Genomic DNA, 26863 nt, shown 5'->3' with positions numbered 1-26863 from the left:
GCACCGGGCTCGGTCCCCGCTCCCAGGCCAGGACGAGTGCCCGCAGCGACCGCTCCGCTCGCTCTTCCTGCCGCTCTCCTTCTCTCCCCTCCCTGCACGCTAAAAAGTGCCCGGTGTCCCCCCGCCCGCTGCCTTGGTACGGCCTGGGCTCCCCCGCGCGCTGCCGCTGTTGGCACGGCCCGTACGGGCCCCGTCAGGCGCGGCAACATGGCGGTGAGTTCAGGAGCCGGGCCGGGGCTCCGGCTTGGGGGCTCTGCGGGGGCTCGGGGCGCTCCTGAGGCTCCTCACCCGCTCCTCAGGGTCACTCTTCGCTGCCGCGCTCTCCGGGACGAGGGTCCTATAGCGGCATGCGCGGGGCCTTTGGCCGCGGCTGCGGCCCCTTGGTGTAAAGGTCTTAGGCGTGTCTTGGTTTTGATGGGCAAAAAATACATCCTCAGCCTTTATGAGTGCAGAATGCGTGTGTCCGTAATGCGTGTGTCCTTTAACAATTCCTGTGTGTTATACGGTGAAATAATAAGATCCTTTAATACTTGCCATATGTTATGTGATAAAAGAATGAGAGGAAAGGCTGCTGAGCACTGATTTAATTAAAATCGCTTGGAATGCTTTACCTGAGGAGCTCCGTGAACTACACTCAGAGCTGTTACCTGCCCTCTTCCTGGCATAGGGAATGCTGTACCCACTTTATGTACTTCAAGAGGGGGACGCATCACGTGGGTTTATGGAGAGCCTGGAATAAAACCAGAATTCTATAGGAGTTTTCACTTATGATTTATATTCTCTTCTACCTCCCCAGTTCAGAGACCTCTGTTTTATTGGCAAGATGGTCAGTGTGTGTGTGTGTCCTGGCTACTGTAGAGTCCTTTGCTGTAGAAAATGGTTGTTGATGCTTTCCTTGCAGATCTTGGCTCCAGTTGCAGAGGGCTGGATCTCAGGCTGGCAGAGCCACCGCTGCTGCAGGGACCGGGGGCAGTGCTTGCCCCTGCCCATGGAGATCAGGGTGGGCTGTGATGGGTTACAGTTCTTTCTTACCCTGCTCAGCCAGACCTCTCTTCCTTTCTCTGCTGAACAGGAGCGTAAAGGAACAGCGAAAGTGGATTTCCTGAAGAAGATTGAAAGAGAGGTCCAGCAGAAGTGGGAGCGTGATCGAGTGTTTGAGGTCAATGCTGCAGACAGGAAGGACCAGAGGAGGTATGGTTGTACTTGGTTTTTCACTGCTTGAAATGTCTTTTCATTTGAGATCTGCTGGGGGGAAAAGTGGCCCCTTTGTAATGAGCAGTATTCATGGCTCAGCTGCAGGGACTTGCTCACACGTTGTTGGCATTTCTGTAGCTGATGACATAAAGCTGGGTACGTGTGTAGCTGAGTTCCAGCAGGATGAGAGAAGCTTTTTCATTGCCTGGCAGTGTCAGTTACCCTCTGTGGGCTGAAAACCAGTTCTCTTTGGTGACCTGTACCCTTTGACATGGAGGAGGCTCTGCGGTGGGTGCCTGAGCCCTCCCCCTGGGGAGGTTTCACTCTGAGGGAAGGTGTGTCCTGCTCTGCCTCACAGGGCACAGCAGAAGCCCAGGTCCTGCTGTGGGGCAGCCTCTTGTCCTTGTGTGGAGCTGGAGGAGGGCAGGGTCCTGGGTGGGCCCCTTTGGTCACCACTGGCTGCAGCCCCAGCCCCAGGGCATGGAGAGAGCTGCGGGGAGGGAGAGCCTTGCGCAGGTGCAGGGAGTGCTCTGCACTCTGGGGATGACCATGGGACTCTTGCTCTCATTTCTGCCCCAGAGTAAACCCTGAGAAACTTGTTTATCCTCTGGGAATAAAGGAGGAGCGTGCCTGGAAGCACAGTTCCTCTGGAATTGGTGGGATCCATGCTCCTCACAGCTGTGGAGGGCTGTCTGGGGGAGCTGCGTTAATCCTGTGGTTTTCTGGCTGGAAAAGCACTGACCTTGGCACTATGAGGTTAATACTTGGTGTGTGGGAAAGTCAGACTAAACCAAGATAATAACTGAAGTGGTGTAACAGGTGTCAGGTTCTTAACTTGTAGATTTTGCAGGCAAACAAATTACTTGGCCTTTATTCCTTCATGGTAATGGATCGAGGGAGTGTGTGAAGGGGAGAGACAAGGCGTGAAGTACAAGGTGGAGGTAGAAATTCAGTGTTCTAAATGTAAATATTTTCTTAGCTGCTTTGAGAGCTCAGGTTCCAACAACTTAATGCATGGTTGAAACACCCTGCAACAATATATCCCTGTGAAAGGAGTGATTGCTAGCGGTGTGCCCTTAAAATCTGAACTCACACAGTGGGAGATTAAATAAATGACTTTAAGACTTTGCTGTAATTAATTTACAGAAGCAGGATTAAATTTGTTACCTTTGGGAGCATGCTGTATCTATTTCAATGTTTCTGTGTGATGCCAGTCCTCTGTGGGTTTTTCTTTTGTGTTTATTTTTTAAGATGATAAAGCCTGTTAGTGCATCAGCTCTTTAAAATCAAATACTCATGTTACTGGTGAGGAAAATATTTTAACATCACTGTGGGCAGATAATAGCTGAACATCCCAGTTACCTGTTTTGCTGTGTATTGTCTGATGGTCATTTACAAAGCTCATTATGTGTTTTAATCCTTTGACTTTCTTCTCAGCAAAGGGAAGTACTTTGTTACCTTTCCTTACCCTTACATGAATGGCCGCCTGCATCTGGGACACACGTTTTCCTTATCTAAATGTGAGGTAAAAATTCTCCTTTGCTGATACCTTTAAATACTATTCTAGAACAAATGCTGATTTTGTAGTCCAATTTTGAGCTAATAGGATGCCATGTCAATTCCTTTATAGCTTTAGTAACGACTTATTAAAACTTTCCTTTTTCCCCACATTTTCAGTAGGAATATTGCTAGCTAAAGGGAAATTCCATTAATGTAATTTTTAATTTGATGAGATGGGGCTGCAGGCGTTTCCCCTGTTTGTTCTTTGAAATGAGATTTTTAGGAGATGCTGCTAAACGGCTCAAACTTCACAAGAGACCTGTCCCTTTAGTTTGTGGTTGCTGTGCTCTGTGTGGGAGCAGGTTTTGGGTGCTAGAATTCCAGAGCAGCCCCCTGTGCACCTGTGGGTCTCTGGTGCAGCCATGCCTGTGCCCGGGCAGCCACGGGGGCAGGCCTGGACACAAACAGGGCTGCCCCAGCTCTGTCAGCTGCCCTGGCTGTGCTGCAGAAGGAGGCCCAGCTGTGTTTGAGCAGGAGCTGGCCCAGCCCGGCTGTTCCCGTCTCAGCTGTTCCCTTTTCCCTGCCTGCAGTTCGCGGTCGGCTACCAGAGGCTGAAGGGGAGGAGCTGCCTGTTTCCCTTTGGGCTGCACTGCACGGGGATGCCCATCAAGGTGAGAGCTTGGCAGTGCTGGGGGGTTGTTTCTGATGGGGTTTTTATCCCTAAGCTGCTCGGGGCCTTGCTTACTGTCCATCCCCAACAGCACCTTAGTTTATTTAACAGCTCACCAAGACAGTGTGATTTGGAGCCTGAATTTGTAATAAACCTGTGTTGTGCTTGAGCTGTAACATCACTTTAAAAGACAAAGTGCTGGAAAACTGCATTTTACCTGTAGTATGTTTTCCTTTGCAAGAAAATCCTTACAGTAAACCTCTTCTTGCCCTGGAAGGTGTTCTGGAAGTGGCAGGATCTCCTAGATCTTAATGCAAGGTCCAAAAAAAGTTTAAAGTGTGGAATGCAAAATGTTATCAGTAAAACCCTGTCTTTGGCTGTGGATGCAGCTGGTGCCCTGGCTGACACACTCCCAATAACTCTGTTCAGGCTTGTGCAGATAAGCTGAAAAGAGAAATGGAGTTGTATGGTTGCCCACCAGAATTTCCTGATGAGGAAGAGGAAGAGGAAGAAAATTCTGGTAAAAAAGGGGAAGAAATTATCATCAAAGACAAAGCAAAAGGCAAAAAGGTAAAGTTTAAACCAAGCCTTCCTGGACTGAGAGCTGTGCTGTCAAAACTTCAGTGTGCACATTGTAGGCTTTTCCTCCTTTGGGCTCACAGAAATCTCAATACAAAGATTTTTTTGTTTTTTCCAAGGTAGCTGAGTTACCTTTAGGGGGGACTTGGAAAAATGCATTGGCTGCATGGTTCTAGAGATACCATGTTAATGCATGAGCCCTTATTGGTAAGCTAATGTGCTGCCTCATAGTTTTCTGAGAAAGAATCCAGAGTAATACTCTCATTTTTTCTCTTTTTTTTAATCCATTCATGGAACATTCCTAAGCAGGTTGTAGGAAATAGCCCTGCTTTCTCAGAGGTAAAGCATGTGTATTCCTGCTGTTCTAGTTACTGTTTTTTAAGTTGGTGTCTAGCCAGTTCTGTCTAGATAGGCTCAGTAAAATCATCCAAACTATTTTCACTTACCAGGTTTTTAAATGAGATTTAGGATTTTGGGAGTATTCCAAAGCAAGGCAAAGAATCAAGTCAGGGAAAAGACTCTTCGAGATGCACTGTATGTTGTTTATCTATGCTCAAGAGATTGTCCCACTGGAGCTGCTGGGTTTGGGGTTCTGGCTGCTCTACAGGACAGAAGGTGTGACCTTGCCTGGGTCACTGCTGGGGAGAGCCAGGAGATTCTCAAGGGACAACAGCTGGGAAAAGTACCATGAGCAAAGTGACAGCAGCAAAGGATTTTGGTACAGGGGTGCAAGGCTATCCACCCTTCTGTGGTGCAAAAACCCATGGGATTGAGCAGGGCCTTGACAACAGGCAATTCCTTGCCAGGCTGTTGTGGCAGAGCCTCTGCAGGTGTTTTGGACATTGGCATGGGGCAGTTGGGAAGAGGAGGGTTAGGGAATGAACAGTAAATGCAAGGTATGGTAGAATGGAAACTCTGGGAATACAGGGTGTAGAATGGAAACTCTAATCAATTACCCTCACTCTTAGAGGGAGGATGTATTTGTATTAACTTGTGTATCTGGAATCAGAAACCATAACATAAACAGAGGTAAATGCTCTTGTGACAAGCCTGTGGACTTCTTCCTAATCCCAACTGTTCTTTCAGAGCAAGGCTGCTGCCAAGACTGGCTCTTCCAAGTACCAGTGGGGGATCATGAAGTCTTTGGGTCTGTCTGATGAAGAAGTGGTCAGTTTTTCTGAAGCTGAGCACTGGCTGGATTATTTCCCTCCCCTTGCTGTCCAGGATCTGAAGAGCATGGGATTGAAGGTGACTCTGGGTGATCCCAGCCTCAGTTATGCAGGCAGCCATACCTGTATTGTTACTGTGTTGGTGAATGTACTGCTTCCCTGTGAGATTTTCTGACTAATACCAGCATAATTCCAGGAATGTTTCTGCTATCTATGGAATTAGTCATTTAACATTTAAGGTCTTGGGTGATAATTAAGTGCTTTCTTATATAGAGCTTGTACCCTGTACAGTGGTCACAGCTAGAAATGAGTCCAATAAAGACATTATGACTTTTGGCTCCCCTGTGAGATAACTTGTCAGTAGTCAGTATTGACAGTAGTTCTATTTGACATCTCATCATTCTTCTTCCTAAAAGTACTTGTCCCGCTGACAGCAGATTTTTGTAAATGGAGAGAAATAAAGGTGATGAAACAGGGCAGTGCTGAAATGCAGCTCAAATGGTTGGTTTAAACTACTACAAAACCTCTGAATTTCTCAGTCAGTGGAGGGACCTCAAGTCTTTGACATGTCTGCTCAGAGAGCAGGCACAGATGTGTATTTAAGTTTACACCCTTTATGGGACATGTCTTGCATTGTCTTTTTGGAGAGAAAGCTGTTTTTATTTTTAAGGCAATAGTTATGGTATTGTGAGATTCCTTTGATTTCTTGATTGTGCTTACTTACTGGAGCCTCTTGCCCGTTTTCAGGTGGACTGGAGGCGTTCCTTCATTACAACCAATGTCAATCCCTACTATGATTCCTTTGTGCGATGGCAGTTCCTTACTCTAAAGGAAAGAAATAAGATTAAGTTTGGCAAACGGTAAGCTGCCACTCGGCTCTGAGGTTTTGGGAGAGTGGATAAGCTCAGCTGTACCAGAGACAGAGCCCTGTGACACATCTCTAGAGTGTGCTTTTAACTCACCAGAAAATGGACTTGTTCCTTGCTGCTGCTCTGCCTGATGCAGTGAAGTGTAGTTGTTGTGCCAGCAAAGCACGTGAGATTTGTCTTCCAGGTTTAGTTTTTCCTCGGGTACCAACTCCAAGCAAAAAACAGGCAATTCTGAAAGCTCTTGTGAAAACTGAACATTAGCACTGATGGAAACAGATCCAAACAAAATTTGAAAATACCATTAAGAGGTCTTTTTTTCCCAGAGAGCTATACTTTTTTTCTTGATCTATACACTATTTTACTCACTGCTAAATGAAAATCTTTTTCTAGATATACAATTTATTCTCCTAAAGATGGACAGCCTTGCATGGATCATGACAGGCAAACAGGAGAGGTAATGTTTTAACTTGACATTTTCATGCATTGCTTATGATCTTAAATACTAAATGGAAAGTAAGTTGTATCTTAGAGCAAAACATAGTTTGGATGTGCAGAGTCACTGGCTCTCAGCTGTCAGTGCATGTGAAAATTGAATGAACTCTTCTCTTGAGCAGATTTGTCTGGAACTATGGATAGTATTTTACATTGTATCTGGTTTCTGTGATTGTTTGGCAATCTGTGCCAGCAGCATTACTCCATTGTGTTGTTAGCTGTTGAAGCTAAATAAACAAGCTGTTGTTAACTTAGATGCTGCTGAATCAGTGTCTGGGACTAGTAAGTTTTTGGCTGTAGGAGCACAATATAACCTCTCTGCAGTCTGCAGTTTAGTGAACAGCCTTTCATATTAATGGAAATAGGATTTACTTTGAGGAAAGCATCAGTACCTTAAATAGTGTTTGGATTAGGCTCCTACAGATTAGGATTTGTTTTCTTTCCTGCTCAAGTGAGTTTCACTTATTGATTGTTGCATTGCCTGTGGGACTTGCAGGGTGTTGGGCCTCAAGAATACACACTGATAAAAATGAAGGTGTTGGATCCTTACCCTGCAAAATTGAGGTAAGTCTTGACTTTTTAGTGGCAGATGGGCTCTATCTCCTGGCCAGAACTGGCCATTGAATTAAACAGTGTGTTTTGCCTAGTGCAGAATTTAATTTCACCTGCTTATTTCCATCACTTCAAAGACCTAGTCAGAATTTTGACCTGCTCTATTTGCTGTGTCTGCGTGGACCTCAAGATGGCATTAAAAAAAAAGGAAAAAAAAGGAAAACCCACAATGAACTAGTGACCCACTTCTGTCTCTTAGGAAATGTTGCTTGGAAGTTGATGTTCGTGTAAAAGCCTGTTCTGTGTGAGCCATGATGATTTTATTTTGCTAACTTACCCAGTACTTTTTCCCCCCAGTGGCTTGAGAGGGAAGAACATCTTCCTGGTGGCTGCCACGCTGAGGCCAGAGACCATGTTTGGGCAGACCAACTGCTGGCTGCGGCCGGACATGAAGTACATCGGCTTCGAGACGGGCAGCGGGGACATCTTCATCTGCACGCAGCGCGCCGCCCGCAACATGTCCTACCAGGGCTTCAGCAGGGACAGCGGCGTGCTGCCCGTGGTCAAGGAGCTGATGGGAGAGGTGAGCAGCCTGCAGCCCGCCCTGCTGCCCCTTGTGGCTCACAGGGGTGAGGGATGGTGCAGTTCTAATGGGACGGAAAGTACAGGAGGGATTACAGGAACATTGGAGTGACTGAAATCCTTAGAGCTGATGGGAGAGGTGAGCAGCCTGCGGCCCGCCCTGCTGCCCCTTGTGGCTCACAGGGGTGAGGGATGGTGCAGTTCTAATGGGACGGAAAGTACAGGAGGGATTACAGGAACATTGGAGTGACTGAAATCCTTAGAGCTGATGGGAGAGGTGAGCAGCCTGCAGGCCCGCCCTGCTGCCCCTTGCGGCTCACAGGGGTGAGGGATGGTGCAGTTCTAATGGGCAAGAAAATACAGGAGGGATTACAGGAACATTGGAGTGACTGAAATCCTCAGTGACAAACAATGCCAGCAGCAGGCAGCTTCTGTGGCAGCCAAGCCAGAGCTGCTGCTGGGAGAATAACCTGGTGCACTTAGCTGGGGACAGATGCATTCCTATTCCCTCAGCATGATGTGGTGAAAGGATAGTGTTAAGTAAAGCTTTCCTTGATGGGAAGATTAAATGGAAAGGGAGGGGGAAAAGCAATAGCTAGAAAGGGTTATGTGGAAAAGGCTTTTGTTGGTACTGACATTTCCAGTACATCTGTGTGAATGAAGCTTTCTTAGCTGAGTAGTGAATGTCAGTGGTTTTGGGGTTTGCTGTCCTTAACTTGTGTGCTTTGTGCAAGTGTCATCAGTGGTGTTTATTCATCCTGATACAAAGCACCTTCAGCTGTTTGCATCCCTTGATCTCCATTCACTACAACTTGTCACCATCTTTCTTGATCTTGCCTTGAAGAATGAAGTAGAAAATATGTGTTTTTTTCCTTTGTTAGTAGACATGATGTGAATTCAAGCAAATTAGTGAGGTAGAAGACAGCTGCTAGATCTTGCCTGCCTCCTGTCAGTGTGTGGCTATCTTGACAATATGCTTTGTTTAATGTCACTTTTGACACTGGCTTCCTAAGCCACTTTTGCCTCAGTGCTGCTGTGCTTCAGATACTTGGAAGCAAACTGTCCTTCTGCTTCCTATGCTTTCCCAATTCTACATCCTTGTAGTTTAAGTTTCTTGGTATTTGACTTTCCTACCATTATATAACCTATATCCTGTCTCAAATAGTACCACACGTTTTCATATGTACTTCCTCCTTATCCATCTGTACATAAAATGTATTTAGTTTGTTTGTAATGTGTCGGGAAAATTTACAGAAAATTGGAAGAATATCAGCTAGGAGAGCTTACTCTACTAGGCTGAAAGCCCCTGATTTACTGTAATGCTGTTCCTTTGTCCTGCTCAGGAGATTCTTGGTGCTGCACTTTCAGCACCCCTCAGCACCTACAAGGTCATATATGCCCTGCCCATGCTCACCATCAAGGAGGATAAAGGTAATTCTGCAGCAGAGCCTCTTGGATGGGCACTGGCATGTAGTATGGGGGACTAATCCTTTCATCTGTTTATCTTTTCCTTTGCCAAGGAACTGGAGTGGTGACAAGTGTTCCCTCTGACTCTCCAGATGACTTTGCAGCACTGAGAGACTTGAAAAAGAAGCAGGTCAGTCTGTTAACTGAATTGTTTCTGTTTCCTTTTCCTAGTGAAAAGGGTCAAAAGTGAATATCCAGTGGGAAAAATGAAACTTGCTTTAATTGGCATTCTGCCGTCTCTAACTTGAAATCAAAGCACTTAAAAATAAATGAAGTTTAAACCAACTGGGCTAGGACAGATGGGTTTTTTCCAGACTTCAGGTCTGAGTTTTGGACGAGAATCATGTAACTTGTGCTGCATGTTAAGGTAGAGAAGAGCACCAGGGAAACAGAAATGAATTCCTGTTGTGGAAATGACTTCCAAAAATGAGATTAAGATTCTCTATGAATTTCAAATGAGACTGGAAGTGATTGTTACTAACTGCAGGAGTACCTCAGTGTCTGAACAGCTATCCCTGGCTACTGAATTTTTGCCCACTCATTTCAGGGTAGAGCAATATCAATTTTTGCCCTTTTAAAAAATGTAGACAATTATGGCAAGGAATCACCTGGAAATGAGATGGAGATTGAGCTCAGGTGTCAGAAATGGTGAGAAGGCAGGGAAGTGGCTTTGTCTGATTTGTAATAAAGCATTATGTAAAAAAAAACCCACTATGAATGGATAAAAACCTTTACATCTAGAAGACTTCTATCTATTGATTTTTTTCTTCCAACTTTCAAGGCTTTGAGGGTGAAGTATGGCATCAGAGATGAAATGGTCCTGCCGTTCGAGCCGGTGAGTGCACCCAGACGTGTCCATCTACTGGGCACAGGATCTTATGTTCACTGATGAGAAACAAAGCAGGAGCTGTGCCACCTCTGCCAGAGTTTCTGTTCAAAGTCCTGCTCAGCTGAAAGCTGAAAAACGTAAAGTTTTCATCCTTTCCTGTAGTTATCACCTTTGGTCTGTTAAGGGTTGCATCCAAGATTTGTTGTTGTATGCTATGTTTCAGAGAGAAAGGAAAGCATCAATTTTTATAGGAGTTAGAGTTTTGGGAAATGGAATGCATCATTATCCTAATAACCTGTTGGCTGATGAAAACTTTGTGCCCTGATGGCCAGATGAGGAGGGTATCTGTTCAATGCAAAAAGCTGAAGTGCCTCTCTGTTAGCACAGCCTCGAGGCAGAGGCAGTGTTCATTAGGAAATGCAGGTTACAGGTAAAGCCATCCCAGAATTCTGCAGTACCCTTGGTTCCACAGGCCAGCTCCAGTCCTGGCACAGCTCTGGGTGGTGCCATGTCATGGGACACACCTGGGCAGCTCAGGAGTCCCCCTGGGGGCTGCCAGAACTTCTGGGCCACGAGTGCAATTGCAGCAATCTGTTGTAAGCCCTGTGTAACTTGTGTTGGATGCTGTGAATGTATGGAGTGAGTACTGGGGTGCAGGAGGGGTTTGACAGCCCTCTGTTAATTCTCAGGTGCCCATCATTGAAATCCCAGGCTATGGCAGCCTTTGTGCTCCATCTGTCTGTGATGAGCTCAAAATCCAGAGCCAGAATGACAGAGAGAAGCTTGCAGAGGCCAAGGAGAGAGTGTACCTGAAAGGATTCTATGAAGGAGTAAGTAATACAAGATTTTGGTAAGTGGTTTCTTGGTGAGTTCAACTAGGCGGAAAAAAAGGCAGGTAAAGAATTAAAAAAAAAAATCTCAAGAAAGAGGGACAGTGTCCTGTTTTCCCAAAAAAGTCCCAAAGGACTTTTCATTTAGACTTTTCCTGCAGTAGGGTTCTGCAGTTGAAGGAGTGATGTAGAATTGGAGAAAGTTTGCACTCACACATTGCTGTGTTTTCTGAGCATTATAACCTGGTCTCTGAACAAGTGACCACCTTCTAGGGAGCTGATCCATTTTGTTGCAAGTATAGATAGGGAAACTGATATGAAATGAGAAGGTGTTATTATTTGCAGGTTTTTTTGTTGTTGTTGTTTTTGGGTTGGGGGTTTTTTGTTGTTTTGTTTTTTTGATGTTTGTTTTGTTTTGTTATGTTTTTTCTTTTTTTCTCCTGTCTTTACCTCAGTAGCTTACCATGTGTATTTCTCAGCTGTTCTTTTGTAAGCAAGCAATAGTTTTTATTTCTGACTCTTTGCAGTCTGCCATCTGTGTGGATGCTGACATGTGTACAAACTGTTTTTGGGTAAAGATGACTGCACATAATGAAAAAAACCTAATACCTGTACTCCTATTTTTTGCATGTCAAAGATTGCAGCACCTGCTATTTCCTTATATTGATTTGAACACCTATGGCACCTATTTCTTGCTGAATTTTGAACAAAATTATCTTCTGTGACCCATCTTTGCAGGTGATGCTGGTGGATGAATTCAAAGGACAGAAAGTTCAAGATGTCAAGAAACGCATTCAGAAGCTGATGTTGGATAAGGTAAGTGGCAGTGTGCACACAGCTGCTTCTGAACTGTCTGCTTTGTCCTTTTCACAGGGCTGAGTCACCAGAGACACCCCTGGTGTGGTTCTGCAGCCCACAGGGTGCTGTGGGTCGCTGCAGAGAGAGGGACCTGGTGTTCTTGGGCTGAGTGGGCTGAGCAGCTTCATTAGAGTTCTCTTGTTCCCTGCCTTGTTCCCTGCCTGTCACCCTCCCTAGGACATGTTCTGGTGGTCCAATTGATTCTTTAGCATAGCTGGGAGGGTGCTGAAGTGTAGGAGCTGGGCTGTCAGGTCTCTTTCAAGCCAGTGAAGAGATGTGTGATGTGCAAATGCCCCCTTGCTGGGCTCCTGTTTCAGAAAACAGCAGTAAACAATCAATGACTGTGGCATCCCTCTAATGAGACTCCCTGATGAGGATTGGGAGTGAGAGGAGGCTTCAGGCATTTAGCCATCATTCCCTTATTGTTGTGGCGCTGTTATGGCCAGATTATAATGCATCAGCACGCATCATGTGTGCAGTAGATTTGAAGCTCAGCATCCCATTTTCCTTTGCCTTTCCCCCTCCCTCTGTCCTCCAGAGTTTCCTAGGAGCTGTTTCAGTCAGGGGGCATAGTTGGTGGGGAATATTTTGTGCTTATGTCCTCCTTTTCCTCATGCATTTTGTACAAAGTGCTGTGAGCTGGTACCTTAGAGAAGTTACAGAGTCAAGCCTTGCCTCATTTTACCTGAGGGAATACTGAGGCAGAGAGCTTCAGTAGTGGTGAGAGCTGTGCAGTAAATGCTATAAACCAAATTAGAATGGAGGGGATGCTTTTTAGTAAGTTGTCAGGGTTTTCAGTACTTTGGTAAGTACTTAAATCTCAGCTTCCATTGCCCTTTCAATCTTAGGGTGAAGCCATGATTTATATGGAACCTGAGAAACAAGTTATATCAAGATCTGCTGATGAGTGTGTTGTGGCCCTTTGTGACCAGTGGTGAGTGAAACAAAGCTGCAGTTACAAAGTTGCTCCAATTGTGCACTACTTCTGGATTGCTTTATTACAATAAACCTCTCCTGGCTGTAGGTATTTAGATTATGGTGAAGTGAGCTGGAAGAAACAGACGTCAGAGTGCTTGCAACATCTGGAGACGTGAGTTATGAATGTGCCTGTAAAGGAGAGTGACTTTGCTGCTCTTGGTGGGGTCTGAGAGGGCTGAAGGCAGTAAGAGCTTCTTTCTTACAGGTTCTGTGAAGAGACTAGGAGAAATTTTGAAGCTACCTTAGGTTGGCTACAAGAGCACGCGTGCTCCAGGACGTATGGCTTAGGTAGGCAAAACATTCCTTTCTCGGTTGGCTCTTTGTAAGGATGGTACTCCTCATTCATTTGGAAGGCTGAAGTGCTATATAACATCCCCAGTGATACAGGAAGTGTGGGAGCAACATTGTCCAATTGTATCTTGGCCCAGCATCCCAGAGAAGGTGTGCTTTGTTGGAAGTGCATGGGGCTGGTAATGTTTGTGTTACTACAGGTAGTTCTTGTAGAATCTTAGTAGCTTTCTGCCTGGGCCATTGATTTGGAAGAAAAGGGAGCTTCTACCATTTCTTGAGTTTTCTCCTGGAATCCTGATTAGCCTTCATCTTGTGTAGCCTGACATGGGCCAGCTGCTAAATGTGCACTGTAACCCACAGCAGATGTTCTGCAGCTGAGCTGTGCCAGGAAATAGGTTGAAAATCAGCAACTGTTTACCCTTGAGTAAAATTTTCAAATGCATAGTTTAATTTTTAAACCAAATATTTTTTAAACCCATTAGCATGAGTACTAATGTATGTGTATGTGTTCCACGTGAAATCACCATCAGCTGCTGTGTGTGAGGGGTCAGGGTGGTGCTGGGTGCCTGACACAGCCTTCCCCTGATGTATGTATGTATGTATGTATGTATGTGTTCCATGTGAAATCACCATCAGCAGCTGTGTGAGGGGTCAGGGTGGTGCTGGGTGCCTGACACAGCCTTCCCCTGATGTATATATGTATGTATGATGTATGTATGTATGTGTTCCATGTGAAATCACCATCAGCAGCTCTGTGTGGGATCAGGGTGGTGCTGGGTGCCTGACACAGCCTTCCCCTGATGTATATATGTATGTATGATGTGTATATGTATGTGTTCCACATGAAATCACCATCAGCAGCTGTGTGAGGGGTCAGGGTGGTGCTGGGTGCCTGACACAGCCTTCCCCTGATGTATGTATGTATGTATGTATGTATGTATGTGTTCCACGTGAAATCACCATCAGCAGCTGTGTGAGGGGTCAGGGTGGTGCTGGGTGCCTGACACAGCCTTCCCCTGCAGGGACCCGCTTACCCTGGGATGAGCAGTGGCTGATTGAGTCTCTCTCTGACTCCACCATCTACATGGCCTATTACACTGTGGCTCACCTGCTGCAGGGGGGGAACCTCAGGGGCCAAGGAGAGTCTCCTCTGGGCATCAGGTAAGGAGAGTGAACCATTAAATTCTCTTGTTTAATTAGGTGTGCTTATCTCCTGAATTGCTCTGCAGAAAGACTTGCCAAGGAGGCTGAGTCTTTGCTTTTCTGTATAAAAAGCATCTTTATTAAACTTAACCTGCCATGAGCTGAGTTAGAACAGTTTACAGAGGGGCGGTAAGGAAAGAGTGTGACAGGCAGTGAGAGGATGAGAGAGTGGAAAAATGCTTCTGAAAGCACCTCTGAAAGAACTGTGTGGAGAGTAAATCACCTTTTTCAATACTTGTTTGACTTGCCTTGAAATGGACCTTGGCAGGTTTTTGGGTGATTGGCTGCTTGGGTGTCTGCTTGCTGAGACTGCTGTGCACCACAATAAATTGGAGGCTCCAGTGTACAGAGGGAGTAGGATTTAGCTCTTGGTTTTTGTCACTGTCACTCTCCTGGAAGCTCAGAACCATCTTTTATCCACAGCTTGTCTGTGAAGTCTTCAGAGCAAGGGGGAGGAGGCATGTGACCTCTTGGTTGGAGGGGCTTTTGAAGTGTGGTGATAGGGGTCAGAGAGATGAGATAGTACAGCTCAGTCTGGAGTTGAGAAAACACTTCAGATTGTGCCTTGAATCATCTGCTCTAATTCTGTGTGGTTTATGGACTAATTTCTGGAGTAGCTTACATATTGGAATGGAAACTTTTCTTACTTTATGTTATAACTAATCTGAAAACCATTTCCAAAGCAAATATTCTGATTCTTACAGAAATACCTCTGAGACTGGGCAAGGCTGTCATTTGGGCTCAAACCTCTCTAATTACAGAGAAGCTATGCACGAGCTAGTCGTGTCTAGAAACAAGCTTTGAAGTGAGCATCCTGGTCCCTGAATTACAGATTTGATGTAATTAAGCATGCACAATTAGAATGCTCTCCTATGCAAGTAGATAACATCTAGAAGCCTTGGAAAATGCTTTTTACTGATACTTGTTCTGTGGTGTGAAGAAAAAGGGGATTTATGACCCATCCTTTCAGTCACCTACAGTTACAATGAATTTGGCACCAAACACAAGCCCAGTCATGGCACAGGAATTTAGAGCATGGAACAAGAACTGCCAGAACCAAACCAGCAAGCCTGTGCCTCTAGGATTTTTTCTGGACTGGTAGTACAGGTCACCATCTGAGGTGTTTTTTAATGTGTACTGGAAGTGTTTGGGGTCCAGAATGCGTTTCCTCTCTGCATAGCACAGAGCTATCACCTGAACTCAGGTGATAAAGGCCATGGGCACTCTCTCTGTGTTTGTTATCAGGTGGACTGTGCTGTGAGAATGGAGCCACAGGTTTAAGCTGCTTTACAGAAAGTGCTAGAATGTGAGGAGCTTTTACTGACTGTGCAATGTGGGACTGATTCTGTGCAGGCCACATCAAATGAGCAAAGAGGTTTGGGATTACATCTTTTTCAAGACAGCCCCGTTCCCTAAAACTGAGATTCCAAAGGAGAAGTTGGATAAGCTGAAGGAGGAGTTTGAATTTTGGTATCCTGTGGATCTCAGAGTTTCTGGCAAGGATCTTGTTCCAAATCACCTGTCGTACTACCTCTACAATCATGTGGCCATGTGGTCAGAGCAAAGGTGAGTTGGGATCTGAGGCAGGTAAAGCTGGAGACTGCAGTTCTGTTACATTTGCTAATGGCCTTTGGACTGTACAACATTTAGAATTGTGTTGAAAATGTATTCTTTGATATTGCAGCTTTAATACAGTTGTCTATAGCAGAAGTGATTGAAATGGAAAGGGTTTTTACCATTATTTCCCCTGGTTTTTCTGCATTATCTCCTCCTATGGATTTCCAAGCATTGAGTTGCATTCCTGCACTGGAATTTATTTGGCATTATTATTAAGTCTCCCTAATTCCTTCTCAAGGATGGTTAAAAGAGCCATGTGTACTCCCATGGGCTGTGCAGGACTGGTTGAGAATCTTTGCCCATTGCATGATGCTTTTATGGTGAAGATACTGTTTGCATTCCCTTGAAATTTGGTTTAGGGGTTGTATAAAACTGTACATAGGAAAAGTGTGTTTCTGATGTATAGTAAAGATGATTGTGGATAATTCGATATCTCCTTCCTTCATGGGTAGAAATGTGGACCCATTTCTTGGGCAGTGCCAATCACTGGCCTTTAAATTAAAAATATCTGACCAGAGGAGGGTGACGTAAAAGAACTGTAATTGCAGGTGCACTGCTCCCTGCCCTGTGTTTCAGCAATGATAATCCTTAGCCTTTATACTGTAGTTCTTTTCATCTTCAGAGACACTCCTTAATATATTTAAGACAACCCTTAGGTATTTTTTTTGAAGATTCCACTCAAGGCATTCATCTCAAACTGGAATATAAAATGCTTGTTCCTATTTTTAAAAAGAGAAAATGTATTTACTTGGCCAAAAGATTTCTATCTTGCCTTTGAACAGGGAAAAATGGCCAGTAGCTGTGAGAGCCAATGGACATCTGCTGCTCAATTCCGAAAAGGTACGGTGAGGTTTTGTGTGACAGGCTTTTGTATTGTCAAAATAGGCATTGGTAGCCAGACTGGAAACTTCTTCTTGGCATGTAAACAGGGGAAATAGTGACATTTCTTCATTAGTTCCCCTCCAGTTTTTCATTCATTAGAGGTAAAGACCTGCCTTGTGTGTGACTTTATGTAGCACTTTCTCTTAAGTCAGCTCTTGTGTGGTCTCACCAATTTAGTGAAAAGTTCAGTGAAGATTTCTGTTAAGTTTTAGGGTAATATAGAATATTTATTTATTTAAATAAAGTTTATATTTTTAGAGCATTGGAGTAGGTGCAATGAGAGGAAAAAGTCTGAGGCAATAGCTTGCTAATATGTGCAAGTTCTGACACTGAATTCAAGTGTGTGAACCCAGGAATTAGGCCTTGGGGACTGTCTGATATTAATCAAAAAAACCCAAAATAAACCCTAGTGGAGTTCTTCTTGAAAAATCAATACATGGTGATCTGAAGCTACCAGTTTTAAAGTGGTATTTAAGTTTAATTTAGGGAATTGCATGCACGCAGCGACAAAATATAATCCTAGAAGAGTTCAGTCTGCTTTTACTGTGAGACCTCATTCAGATTTACCAAAATGCTTTTTGCTGTGATTCATGAGAAAATTGTTTGCCCAAATCCTTGCTGGGTCTGTCTTGCTTATCCACCAACACAGGGGATGTGTGAGAAAACAAACACTCTTATCTTTCTTTCAGATGTCTAAATCGACAGGCAACTTCCTCACCCTCACTCAAGCTGTTGACAAGTTTTCTGCAGATGGTGAGTGCATTCTGACCTGCATCTGATTGTCAATTATGCCAAAATGACTAAAATTAGTGTTTTGCTCTCAAAGAAGTTTATTGGAGTATTGAATGGCAATAAATCTGCCACTTACCACCTGTTCTTGTGGAAAAGCTGAACTCCACATGGAAGATTGGGATGTGTGTTAGCACACCTGGTTCAGCCAGGAGCTGCTCCTGGGGCTGAGCTCTCCAGGAGCAGCCTGCTTGAGCTCTCTGCATCCACTAAAGAGATCAGAGCACAGGACATGCTGTTGGTGTGCTTGGGCTGTGTACATGTGTGTGCCTTGTGTATCCATGTGTGCCATGCTCCTGTGTTTTGGGCAGGGACCGTGCTGGCTCCTGGTTCTGGTGTCTCTGGTGCCGTCCCAGGGAGGGCAGTGCTCCTCTCCCGGGGAAGTGCCTCCTTTGAGGTGCCTCTGGCTGGCCAGGCAGTTTGTGACCTGGCTTGGCATTTGTCAGCTGCAGCTGAAGGGAGCTGTCACGGGGGCAGGAGGCACAGCACGCCTGGGCATTGGCAGCTGCTGGCACCCAGCCTGCTGGCACCCAGCCCTGGCAGCTGATCCCTGTTCTTCAGGCATGCGTTTGGCCTTGGCTGATGCTGGAGACACTGTTGAAGATGCCAACTTTGTGGAAGCCATGGCAGATGCTGGTATTCTTCGTCTCTACACGTGGGTGGAGTGGGTGAAGGAGATGATTGCAAACAGAGACAGCCTGAGGAGTGGCCCAGCCAGCACCTTCAATGACAGAGTCTTTGCCAGGTGTGGTACGAAGGTTAATAATACAGTTTGGACCAGGTTTTTCCTTGCAAGGAGGAAGCCTGTAGTTATTTTTTTTTCTAAAAATTAATGAATTTCATAAAACAGATCTCATTCCAGACTAGGTTATGGGGTTTGGCTGCCTTGGTGACAGTTTTACAAAGTTGCCATTACATGGGGCAGACTATGCAGTATTGATGTTGTCACTTCCCTTCCCTCCCCAGTGAGATGAATGCAGGCATAATGAAGACAGACCAAAATTATGAGAAGATGATGTTTAAGGAAGCTCTGAAAACTGGCTTCTTTGAGTTTCAGGTAGGAGATGTAAGAAAATGACACCTAGTATTTGTTATTAGTGGATTTCTTTTAATCTTTCTGTCTCTGATCCTTAATCATACAGCTGAATTGGAATCAGAATTGTGTCAAGAAAACAGAGTACTTCAAGGGAATAAATGTGGAATCGTAGAAATGTGCTTGTGTCAGTTTACAAAGGTCCAGAGGAAGGCAAATGCAATTCTGCAAAATAGTCCTGATATCTAATATGAGCAAGAAGCTGCTTTAAAAAAGACACTATTAAAAATAGTGTTGCCTTTATATCTTTCATGATAAAGGACTCTTCTTAAGAAAGCCAGAAAATGCATCAACAAAATTGTTTGGAAGCATAGTGCTTTTTGATATCCTCCATAAACCATGTCTCCAGAGTGTCTGCAGAGCCATGCTGCTCCATTTAATGAATTACACACACTCCTTCATGTGGCTGCTTTGAGATACTCAGGAGCAGGGTTAAATAGGCTGAATTATGTGTAATGATAGATCATATTCATTGCCTTTTTCTTAGTTCTTATTAGTATGTAAGTTATTTGGGATGACAGCACCTGATATGCAGCTGTGGATGTTTTTGTCTTTTATGTTTGTGCCAATAAACAGTTTTTTAAAGTACCACATAAATGCAAAAATCCAGTGGCCGACTGGCAGGTTCACATGTGGGTGCTTCAGGAAAATACAGTTCCTAGAACTCAATAATGGATTATGACAAGTTGCTCTCATTCTGAAGGCATGTTGGAGCCTGCAGGGGTGTGTGTGTGTTTGTCCCTGGCAGCAAGGGCTGATGGCTGTGCTCCTGTTCCAGGCAGCCAAGGACAAGTACCGGGAGCTGGCCATCGAGGGCATGCACAGGGAGCTGGTGTTCCAGTTCATCGAGGTGCAGACTCTGCTGCTGGCTCCCATCTGCCCCCACCTGTGTGAGCACATCTGGTCCCTGCTGGGGAAGGTACTGACGTTTCAGTTCTGTCATTGATTCGCATCTGCGCTTTTACGGATTTCAGTAACACCCACGTCAGGCTTACAGATATTTGTGTACAAGTAGAAAGGACATGTCAGAGCACAAGAATTCATACTGGCTCATTGTCCCTGGGACAGTGACTGCAGGGAGCTGGCCTGTTGCTGTGATGATATGTGCAACAGTAGTACCAGTCACTATCGTTGTCTGCTTACAAAGAGGTGATCTGAAATTTAGTGTAACAATGCAGTAGTCTTACACTTCTGCATAAAGCTTGGTTTTGATGTTTTTTAAGCCCTCTGCTTGTAGGTGGCATTCCATAGGTACATGGTAGTTGTGATTGTGTGTGTAGTCCTGAACACACTCGCAGTGCTTCTCGTTTGCGTGCCCCCTCCTTTGGGTGGTTATGGGTAGGGGCTCACTGAGCCCAGACTGGCTAAGCTCCCTTTTCCAATGAAGCTGTACTGGTTGGGAGCCCAGCTGAGGTGTGTCCCTCAGTGCATTGCTGTCTCGCTCTGCCCCAAGGCTGACTCCATCATGAGGGCCTCGTGGCCAGCAGCAGGGCCCGTGGATGAGGTGCTGATCCGCTCCTCCCAGTACCTGATGGAGGCGGCTCACGACCTCCGCCTGCGCCTCAAGAGCTACATGGCCCCTGCGAAGGGAAAGGTGAGCCTGCTGTTTGTGTGCACCTGTGATAGGTCTGTGTTGCCTAGGGACCCCTTCCTGATGGGCTTTTTTATTTCCTCAGAAAGGTACAAAGGAGCCTTCCCAGAAGCCTTCTCACTGTACCATCTACGTGGCAAAGAGCTACCCACCCTGGCAGCACACCACCCTGTCCGTCCTGCGCAAGCACTTCCAGGTGCTCCTCCCCTCCTCTGCCCCCCAGCTGCTTGCCAGCTCTCTGGGGGCTCATCTGTAGAAAGTTTATAAGCTGCACCTCGTTATCAAATTATCTCAGTAGATTCATTTTCTTCATACTTTTACAACTGTCCAGTAAGTTTTGATGCTTAATGAAAATGTCCCAAGGACTGTCATTGATTTGACAGTTGCATTTCATTGGTTTTGACAATCTGAGTAAAAAACATGCCTGTGCTCTGTTGTTTCTTCCAATTGTAAGTGGTGAGCTTTTAAATATTCTTTACAAGTATGTTTTTGAGGAAACATGGTTGACTGACAGACTACTGCTGCCTTACTCCACAAGTGGGCCTAAAAGCTTTGTTCTAGTCCTTGAGTAAGTGTAAACCACTCAGCAGTGTCACAAGAAATAGCTGAAATAGAATAAGTGAGTATAAGAAGAAATATATTAAGAAAACAGAAGGATTATGTTTCAGACATGGGGAAACTGCTGAGAGTGGCTTTTGGGATCCCAATGGACCATCCTCAGCTTGAACACACCAGGGTTGTAGCTGATAGATTTGGGAGTCCTGACTATTCCAGCTTGTGGAATTTGTGGAATTCCTTCTGTGGGATTTGTTCCTGGGGGTATTTTCACCTTTGGGCATTGTATAGGCTTTTTTTTCTGTATTAGTGTTAAATGCTGTTTGGGTTTCAGAAGGATGAGAAAACTGTCTGTGGAATCAATGATGCTGACAAACCTTGCTGGTATTTATGGGAAAGCAGGAAAGGTACATGGTATTGAAAGGCAAGTTTTTCATTATAGCTGTTCTCCTTAATGTTTGTTCATCCCTGTTTAGGGCAGTGGAGGTCAGCTGCCAGATAATAAAGTAATTGCCAGTGAGCTGAACACCTTGCCAGAGCTGAAGAAGTATATGAAGAAGGTGATGCCCTTTGTTGCCATGGTTAAGGTAAGTGTCAGAGGGACAGTTCTGCTACAGGAAAGGCTTTTGTGAATGCAGTGGCTTCCCCTTGCCCTGTGCTTATTTGGCATCTTCAAGAGTTTGTTTAGAAACATCTTCTACATCTCTAGAAGAGCTACATAATAAAAATGTCTCTGTGTGAATCAGCCCAGGTGAGCTCTGGAGCTGGTTGGGGCTTGGTGCTTTCTGTGTTTTGTGGGTGATGCAATCTGTACTTCAAACATAGCTGGATCCCTCTGTATTTGAAATGTGTCCTATTTGACTTCTCCAGTTTTTCATGCTGAAATGAGTCGAGTGTTGCTTTGGAGACATAGAAACTGGAAGCTGAGAGTAAGGCCAAGAGTTGATTGATTGCAGTATGTGTAAGGGAGGAAACAACAGACTGTTCTGAGCCTTGAATGGAAATACACAATTTGTGTGTAATTCTTAATGCTTATCATTTAATATGCTGTTAGTCCATTATTTTCCCTGAGTCATGCAAGTCTATGAAAATCTTGGCTTCCATTTCTTTAAAGAAACTTTCTTGTGTTTGCTGTTGCAGATGAAAATTCAATGCAACTAGGGAGAGCCAAGAAACAAAGAATTAACAAATTTTTTTAAAAATGAGGGGTGGGGGTTGCAGTGTATGATTTAAAACCTTTTTAATGACTTTTCATGATCTGTAGAAATTGAGAGGGATTAGTAATGGAAAAAAATCTTAATGAGTGTAAAAAAAAAATACTTTTTGTTCTTAAGCTTTAGCTTGATTTTTGAAATGCACATAATAATTACTTCTCTTTGTAAGCTTTGTCATGAGGAGTGGAACTGTTCTTTGCTCTCTCTGTGGGGTTGTTCTGATTGTTCCTTTTCATGGGAGCTTGGAAATCCTCAGAGGAGCAGAGAGCACAGAGCAGTTCTGGAGCTCCCTGTCTAGGTTTGTAAGAACAGTAGGATGTGTTAGATCCTCTGATGCAGCTGGGAAAGGTCAGACGAGCTCTCAGTCCTCAGAGGTAGGGCTGGAACATTGCTGTGTTCTGGTGTCTTTAGTCTGGCAGCAGTGAGCGATCCTGGGGCGAGTGGGGAAGGAGCTGAGGCTTACCTCAAACCCAGCTTTTTGCTTCCAAAGAGCAGCAGCCAGACATGGAAACACCTGAGCTCAGACTCCCCTGAGCAGTGTCTTTCTCTGAAACCAATTATTAATCAATTCCAGGGTACAAGGAACATCTCTGCTTGTGCTTCCTCCTCATCAGAGGAGGCTGAAATGTAGGAGCGCCTCTGTGATTTACAAAGGGAAGCAGTTCCATGTTAAAAGGGAATCTTTCACATTAAACTGATGAGGAAACCAGGAAACCACAACCATGCTGAGGCTGACAAAGCAGAGCTTCAAAGGAGACAGCTGGCTCAGCATGTGAGAGCCAGGCAGGGACAGATTAAACTCCAAAGAGGAAGTTCTGTTTTAGCTAAAAAAAAAAAAGTGTGGTTTTTATCCTGCCTTTAATACTGTGTCTCTTGTGACTGTTGCTGCTGGCTTTCTGGACTAATTAAGTTACTTTTATGTTAACGTACAAAGTGGTTGTTATTTCCCTGCAGAGAATTCGCTGTGAGCACGTCCAGGTGTTGTGGGCTTGTCCTTTATTTTAAACTGGGTCATAAGCCTGAGTTTCCTGCTGTGAAATACCACTGAAATGCTGACTGATTTTGTGAATTCTCAACCTGCACATTAAGTAGGGATTTAAATAACTGTGAATGTCAAACACCTTTTCAATTCTATATTAAAAATGTGTTCTAATTGCTCTTACTCCTCCCATCAGTGTCACCAGCTCCCTGCAGAAGAAGAAGCCCTGTTACAAGAAAATTATTGCTCCAATGTTAATGTTGTGCCAGCAGAGAGCTCTTGGATTTACAAGCCTATTCTTTTCATGACTAATGTGGATAGTTTGCCATTTTGAAGCACCATTTTACTTGCAGCCTTTGGAGGGTTTTAATACTTTTTCCCTCCCCCCCCACAGGAAAACTTGGAGAAAAATGGTTCTCGTGTTCTTGATCTTGAGCTGGAGTTCGATGAGCGTGCAGTGCTCATGGAGAACATTGTCTATTTGACAAATTCCCTGGAGGTTGGTACAGACTTGGCACCTACTACTTGCCATTTATTGGGATGGCTGGAGCACCGGCTGTTTGATGGGGCTGTAGCCTCTGCTGTTCCCTCTAAAGCCATTAAACTCCTGCTTATTCTCTCCTGCCCCATTTCTTCTTTTACAGCTGGATCACATTGAGGTGAAGTTTGCTTCTGAAGCAGAAGATAAAATCAAAGAAGACTGCTGTCCTGGAAAACCATTTTCTGTATTCAGAACAGAGGTAATATCAGAAATTCAGATATTGAAAGTCTGAAAACTTAATTAAAAAACTTAAATTGAAACTTTACTTTTGTCTGGGTTTTTTTAAATATGCCATTTAAAAACTTTGATCAGACATGAATGTTTATCATGTATGAATAGTTCTACTTGCAAAGTAAAAATGTCATTCCCTAAATACATCTTAAACAATTGTTACACTTTGGGCTGCATTTTAGAGTTGGGGCAGTGCTGGTATCCAGCACGGGCAGGCAGGTTCTAAAGGGATTTTATCCCTCTGGAAGATTCATGAACAGCAGCTGTTTCTTTGGTTTAGTTCCATGTTTCTCCTGAGGGATCACATGCACAGTTCTCCCCTAAGGTCTGTGTTGTGTCTCACAGCCTGGCGTGTCTGTGTTCCTGGTGAACCCTCAGCCCTGCAACGGCCACTTCTCCACAAAAATGGACATCAGGCAAGGGGACAACAGAGAGACCATCATCAGGCGCCTGATGAAGATGGACAGGGGCATCAAAGGTAGCCTCCAGTGCAGGGCACAGCTGTGCCAGCTGCTGGGGGGTGCTCACAGCTGTGACAGACGTGGGACGTGCCCTGTGTGTGCAGGGGTGGGAGTCAGTGCCAGCTCCTGGCTGGAGGTTTGGGAATGAGGGAGGTGAAACAGGGACTCCCTGCCTGTCTTCCCAGGAGCTGTCAGGGTGCTGTGGGGCACAGGGCTGGGAGGCTGCACTTGCAGGAAGGCTTAGCTGAAGGGTCTCAGGCTGCTTGGTCTGCTTAGCAGTCTTGCTAGTCTGCCTTTTGATAGGGAACTGTACTGAAATCAACTCTCACCCTCCTCTTCCTCCCGCTCTCGACAGTTCACCCCTCAGAAAATGAGGAATAACTGTTCAGTTACTCAGACCTTTCCTGAGCCAGATAAAGCAAATTCAGTGCTTGGAATGTGATATTAGGAGCTGGTGTTTCTGTGTGGTTTATCCCCATTTCTGTTGGTAACTCACTGTGTAACCCCTGAAGGACATTGTTGTATTGGTGTAAACCTTGGCACGACAGGTATTCATTCCCATGAGAACATGTTTCCTTGGAGCAGGTGTGACGTTCCAAGGGTTCAGCATTGCTGTGGTCATTAACTCTAGGTGCTGTGGCCTGTGTGCAGCTCCCAGGGCCTGACCAGCTGCTCTCTCTGTGCAGATCTCTCTAAAGTGAAGCTGATGAGGTTTGATGATCCCGTGCTTGGGCCCCGCCGTGTTCCAGTGCTTGGCAAAGAGGAAGCAGGGAAAACTCCGATCCTGGAGCAAGCCATCTTCCACATTGACCTGGCCCAGAGGCACGTCTGTGTCACGGAGAACGGCCTGACAAGGGACATTGGGGACACAATTGTCTACCTGGTCCATTGAACCCCAGTGAGAGGGTTCCTGGAGGGACTTGAAGCATTTGTATTGAACAAAGGGGAGAATTTGTTCTGTAAAAAAATAAAGCCCACCTAAACCAACCTGAGTTCACATGTGAGTTGCCCCTGCTCTTTTAAACAGGGATTTAATAAAATTATTTTCCTGTGGTGCTTTGGCTTCTTTTGAAAAGAAAGTTATCCTGGAGACCCTTCTTTTCCAGCTGTGGGCAGGGTCTCAGGAACAAATTTGAATGCCATGCTTAGAATTGCACTCCTTGCTCCAGGGAGCTGTGCTGCTTCTCAGCTCCATTCAGCTGCCTCCAAAGCTGGTTCAGCCAAAGGCTTTAACTGAAGAGCCTGGTGGGGCAGAGGGGGGTGGCCCTGGCAGGTGGGAACGGGTGTCACACAAGGCAAGGACCAGGATGGTGTCACCTGTGCTGCCTCCAAGTCCTTCTGGCACATTGGATGTCTAGGGTCTGATCATGGTTTATTCTCTCCTGGGTACTGCCTCAGGATGCTTTTATTCCAGTTCAAACCCACAGCCAGTGACCCTCCCACCCTCCCCTTGCCATCTGTTCCCAACAGGCAAAACCTGAAATAAGAAAGTGGAAATAAACATGCTTTCATGCAAAAAGGTTTAATGGTGCCACAGCAGCTCCCACAGGCTGGTGTCTCACACGGTGGGTGCCAAATCTTTCCTGAGCCCCATTTTCCCCAGTGCACTCCCCAGTGCTTGCAGTGCATGAGGGGCTGTAATCCATTTGGCCCCAATTAATTTAATTATCTACAGGCTACAGAGCTAAGCATTAGTGCTATAAACTTAGATGAATAAACTTCTGAAAACTTAAAATATCTTTAAACATTGCTTTTTTTTTTTTTTACAGAAATACAAAATAAATAGCCTGAGGATTAATACAAAACAGGAAACTAGTATCTTCTTGTTTATTGACTTTTCTCCCAAATAGTGCCTTGAATTGAAAAAACCTTTTTAAAAAATGAACTTCACTTCATGGAAAAAATATTCAGCATCCCTGAATTTGTACAAGTGTCTCTGAACAATAAACTAAACATTATTTATTCTTCCTACCCATCACCAACTAAGCAAATGTTATACATCCTACTGTTTCTAAGATATATATGTAAAAATAGTAATTTATGCTTTCTCACTGATGGTGACCTGGCTGTAACCTTTAATTGGAGCATTCCCTGTGCTGGATGCAGAAAGTAGACAATGGAACTCCCTGCTTGGTCATGTAAAGGATTAGGGAACTGTTGCTGGCCCCTTCTGCCCGTAGGCTCTGTTCTGGCTGTAGCTTTGGTGCAGGGAGATCTTTTCCCCCTTCATTCCCCTACAGTCCTCCCCAGCCTGGCACTGGGGTCCCTCGTGTGCTGTCCCCAGGCAGTCTCGGATCCATCAGTGCTTCCCATTGGAAACAATACAAAAGGATCAGCCTGGGGAGCTCCCACGGGCTCCATGGACAGTTTGGGGTTCTAAACACTGATCTCATTAATATTTGGAAGTGTTGCTTTTTGAATGGGACAGATCCTGAAGTTTATAACAACCTGAGAAGTCTAGAGGTGTGATTACACTTCCAACACCCATTTCACAAATTAACTGCAGTGATTTTTGGGCAGTGAATAAACCTCCTAAGAATGATAAATGTGAGATTTTATACAGTCCCAGGCTGCTCGTGTTTCCAACTAAAACGTTTTGGAGCCAGTGCTTGCATTCTTAGTTCTCGGAGGGAGCGAGGGGCTGGTGGACTGAGTGCAATTCTGTTCATTTCTGTTCATGCTGTGCTGGGATATGTGGATGTGTCTCAGAGCCAGCTGCTTTCTGGTGCAGTTTAAAAAGGATGTCAGGAGCCCTGAGCACAGAGGCAGCTCGTCTCCCCCGAGGCATTCAGCTGTCTCTGAGGTGGTGTGGCTGAGCTGGACTCGCCCTCGTCTTGCAGCTGCCGC

The 26863-nt window shown here is 45.0% G+C and overlaps 1 protein-coding gene across 1 annotated transcript; it reads left to right on the top strand.

Annotated features, from left to right (window-relative positions):
- The first annotated feature begins 2 nt into the window (after positions 1 to 2).
- LARS1 (leucyl-tRNA synthetase 1) lies at positions 3 to 25069 on the top strand. The gene is made up of 32 exons (XM_071443677.1): positions 3 to 213; positions 1073 to 1191; positions 2632 to 2719; positions 3285 to 3365; positions 3794 to 3934; positions 5030 to 5191; positions 5860 to 5972; positions 6372 to 6435; positions 6970 to 7037; positions 7383 to 7608; positions 8951 to 9038; positions 9128 to 9204; positions 9856 to 9909; positions 10593 to 10733; positions 11472 to 11549; positions 12440 to 12525; positions 12616 to 12681; positions 12775 to 12857; positions 13883 to 14021; positions 15417 to 15629; positions 16463 to 16520; positions 17252 to 17315; positions 17913 to 18096; positions 18318 to 18408; positions 19223 to 19363; positions 19898 to 20038; positions 20121 to 20231; positions 21067 to 21177; positions 23178 to 23282; positions 23428 to 23523; positions 23901 to 24033; positions 24703 to 25069. The coding sequence occupies exons 1-32, from the start codon at positions 208 to 210 to the stop codon at positions 24906 to 24908; spliced, it is 3534 nt and encodes a 1177-aa protein (XP_071299778.1). The 5' UTR covers positions 3 to 207; the 3' UTR covers positions 24909 to 25069.
- The last annotated feature ends 1794 nt before the right edge of the window (positions 25070 to 26863 follow it).

Source organism: Agelaius tricolor, unplaced genomic scaffold (genome assembly GCF_023055355.1).
Source record: "Agelaius tricolor isolate 1412-34295 unplaced genomic scaffold, bAgeTri1.0.p SCAF_18, whole genome shotgun sequence".
NCBI classification, from domain to species: domain Eukaryota; kingdom Metazoa; phylum Chordata; class Aves; order Passeriformes; family Icteridae; genus Agelaius; species Agelaius tricolor.
The sequence above is the reverse complement of the archived record's forward strand: the minus strand, read 5'-3'. Positions and strand labels throughout refer to the sequence as shown.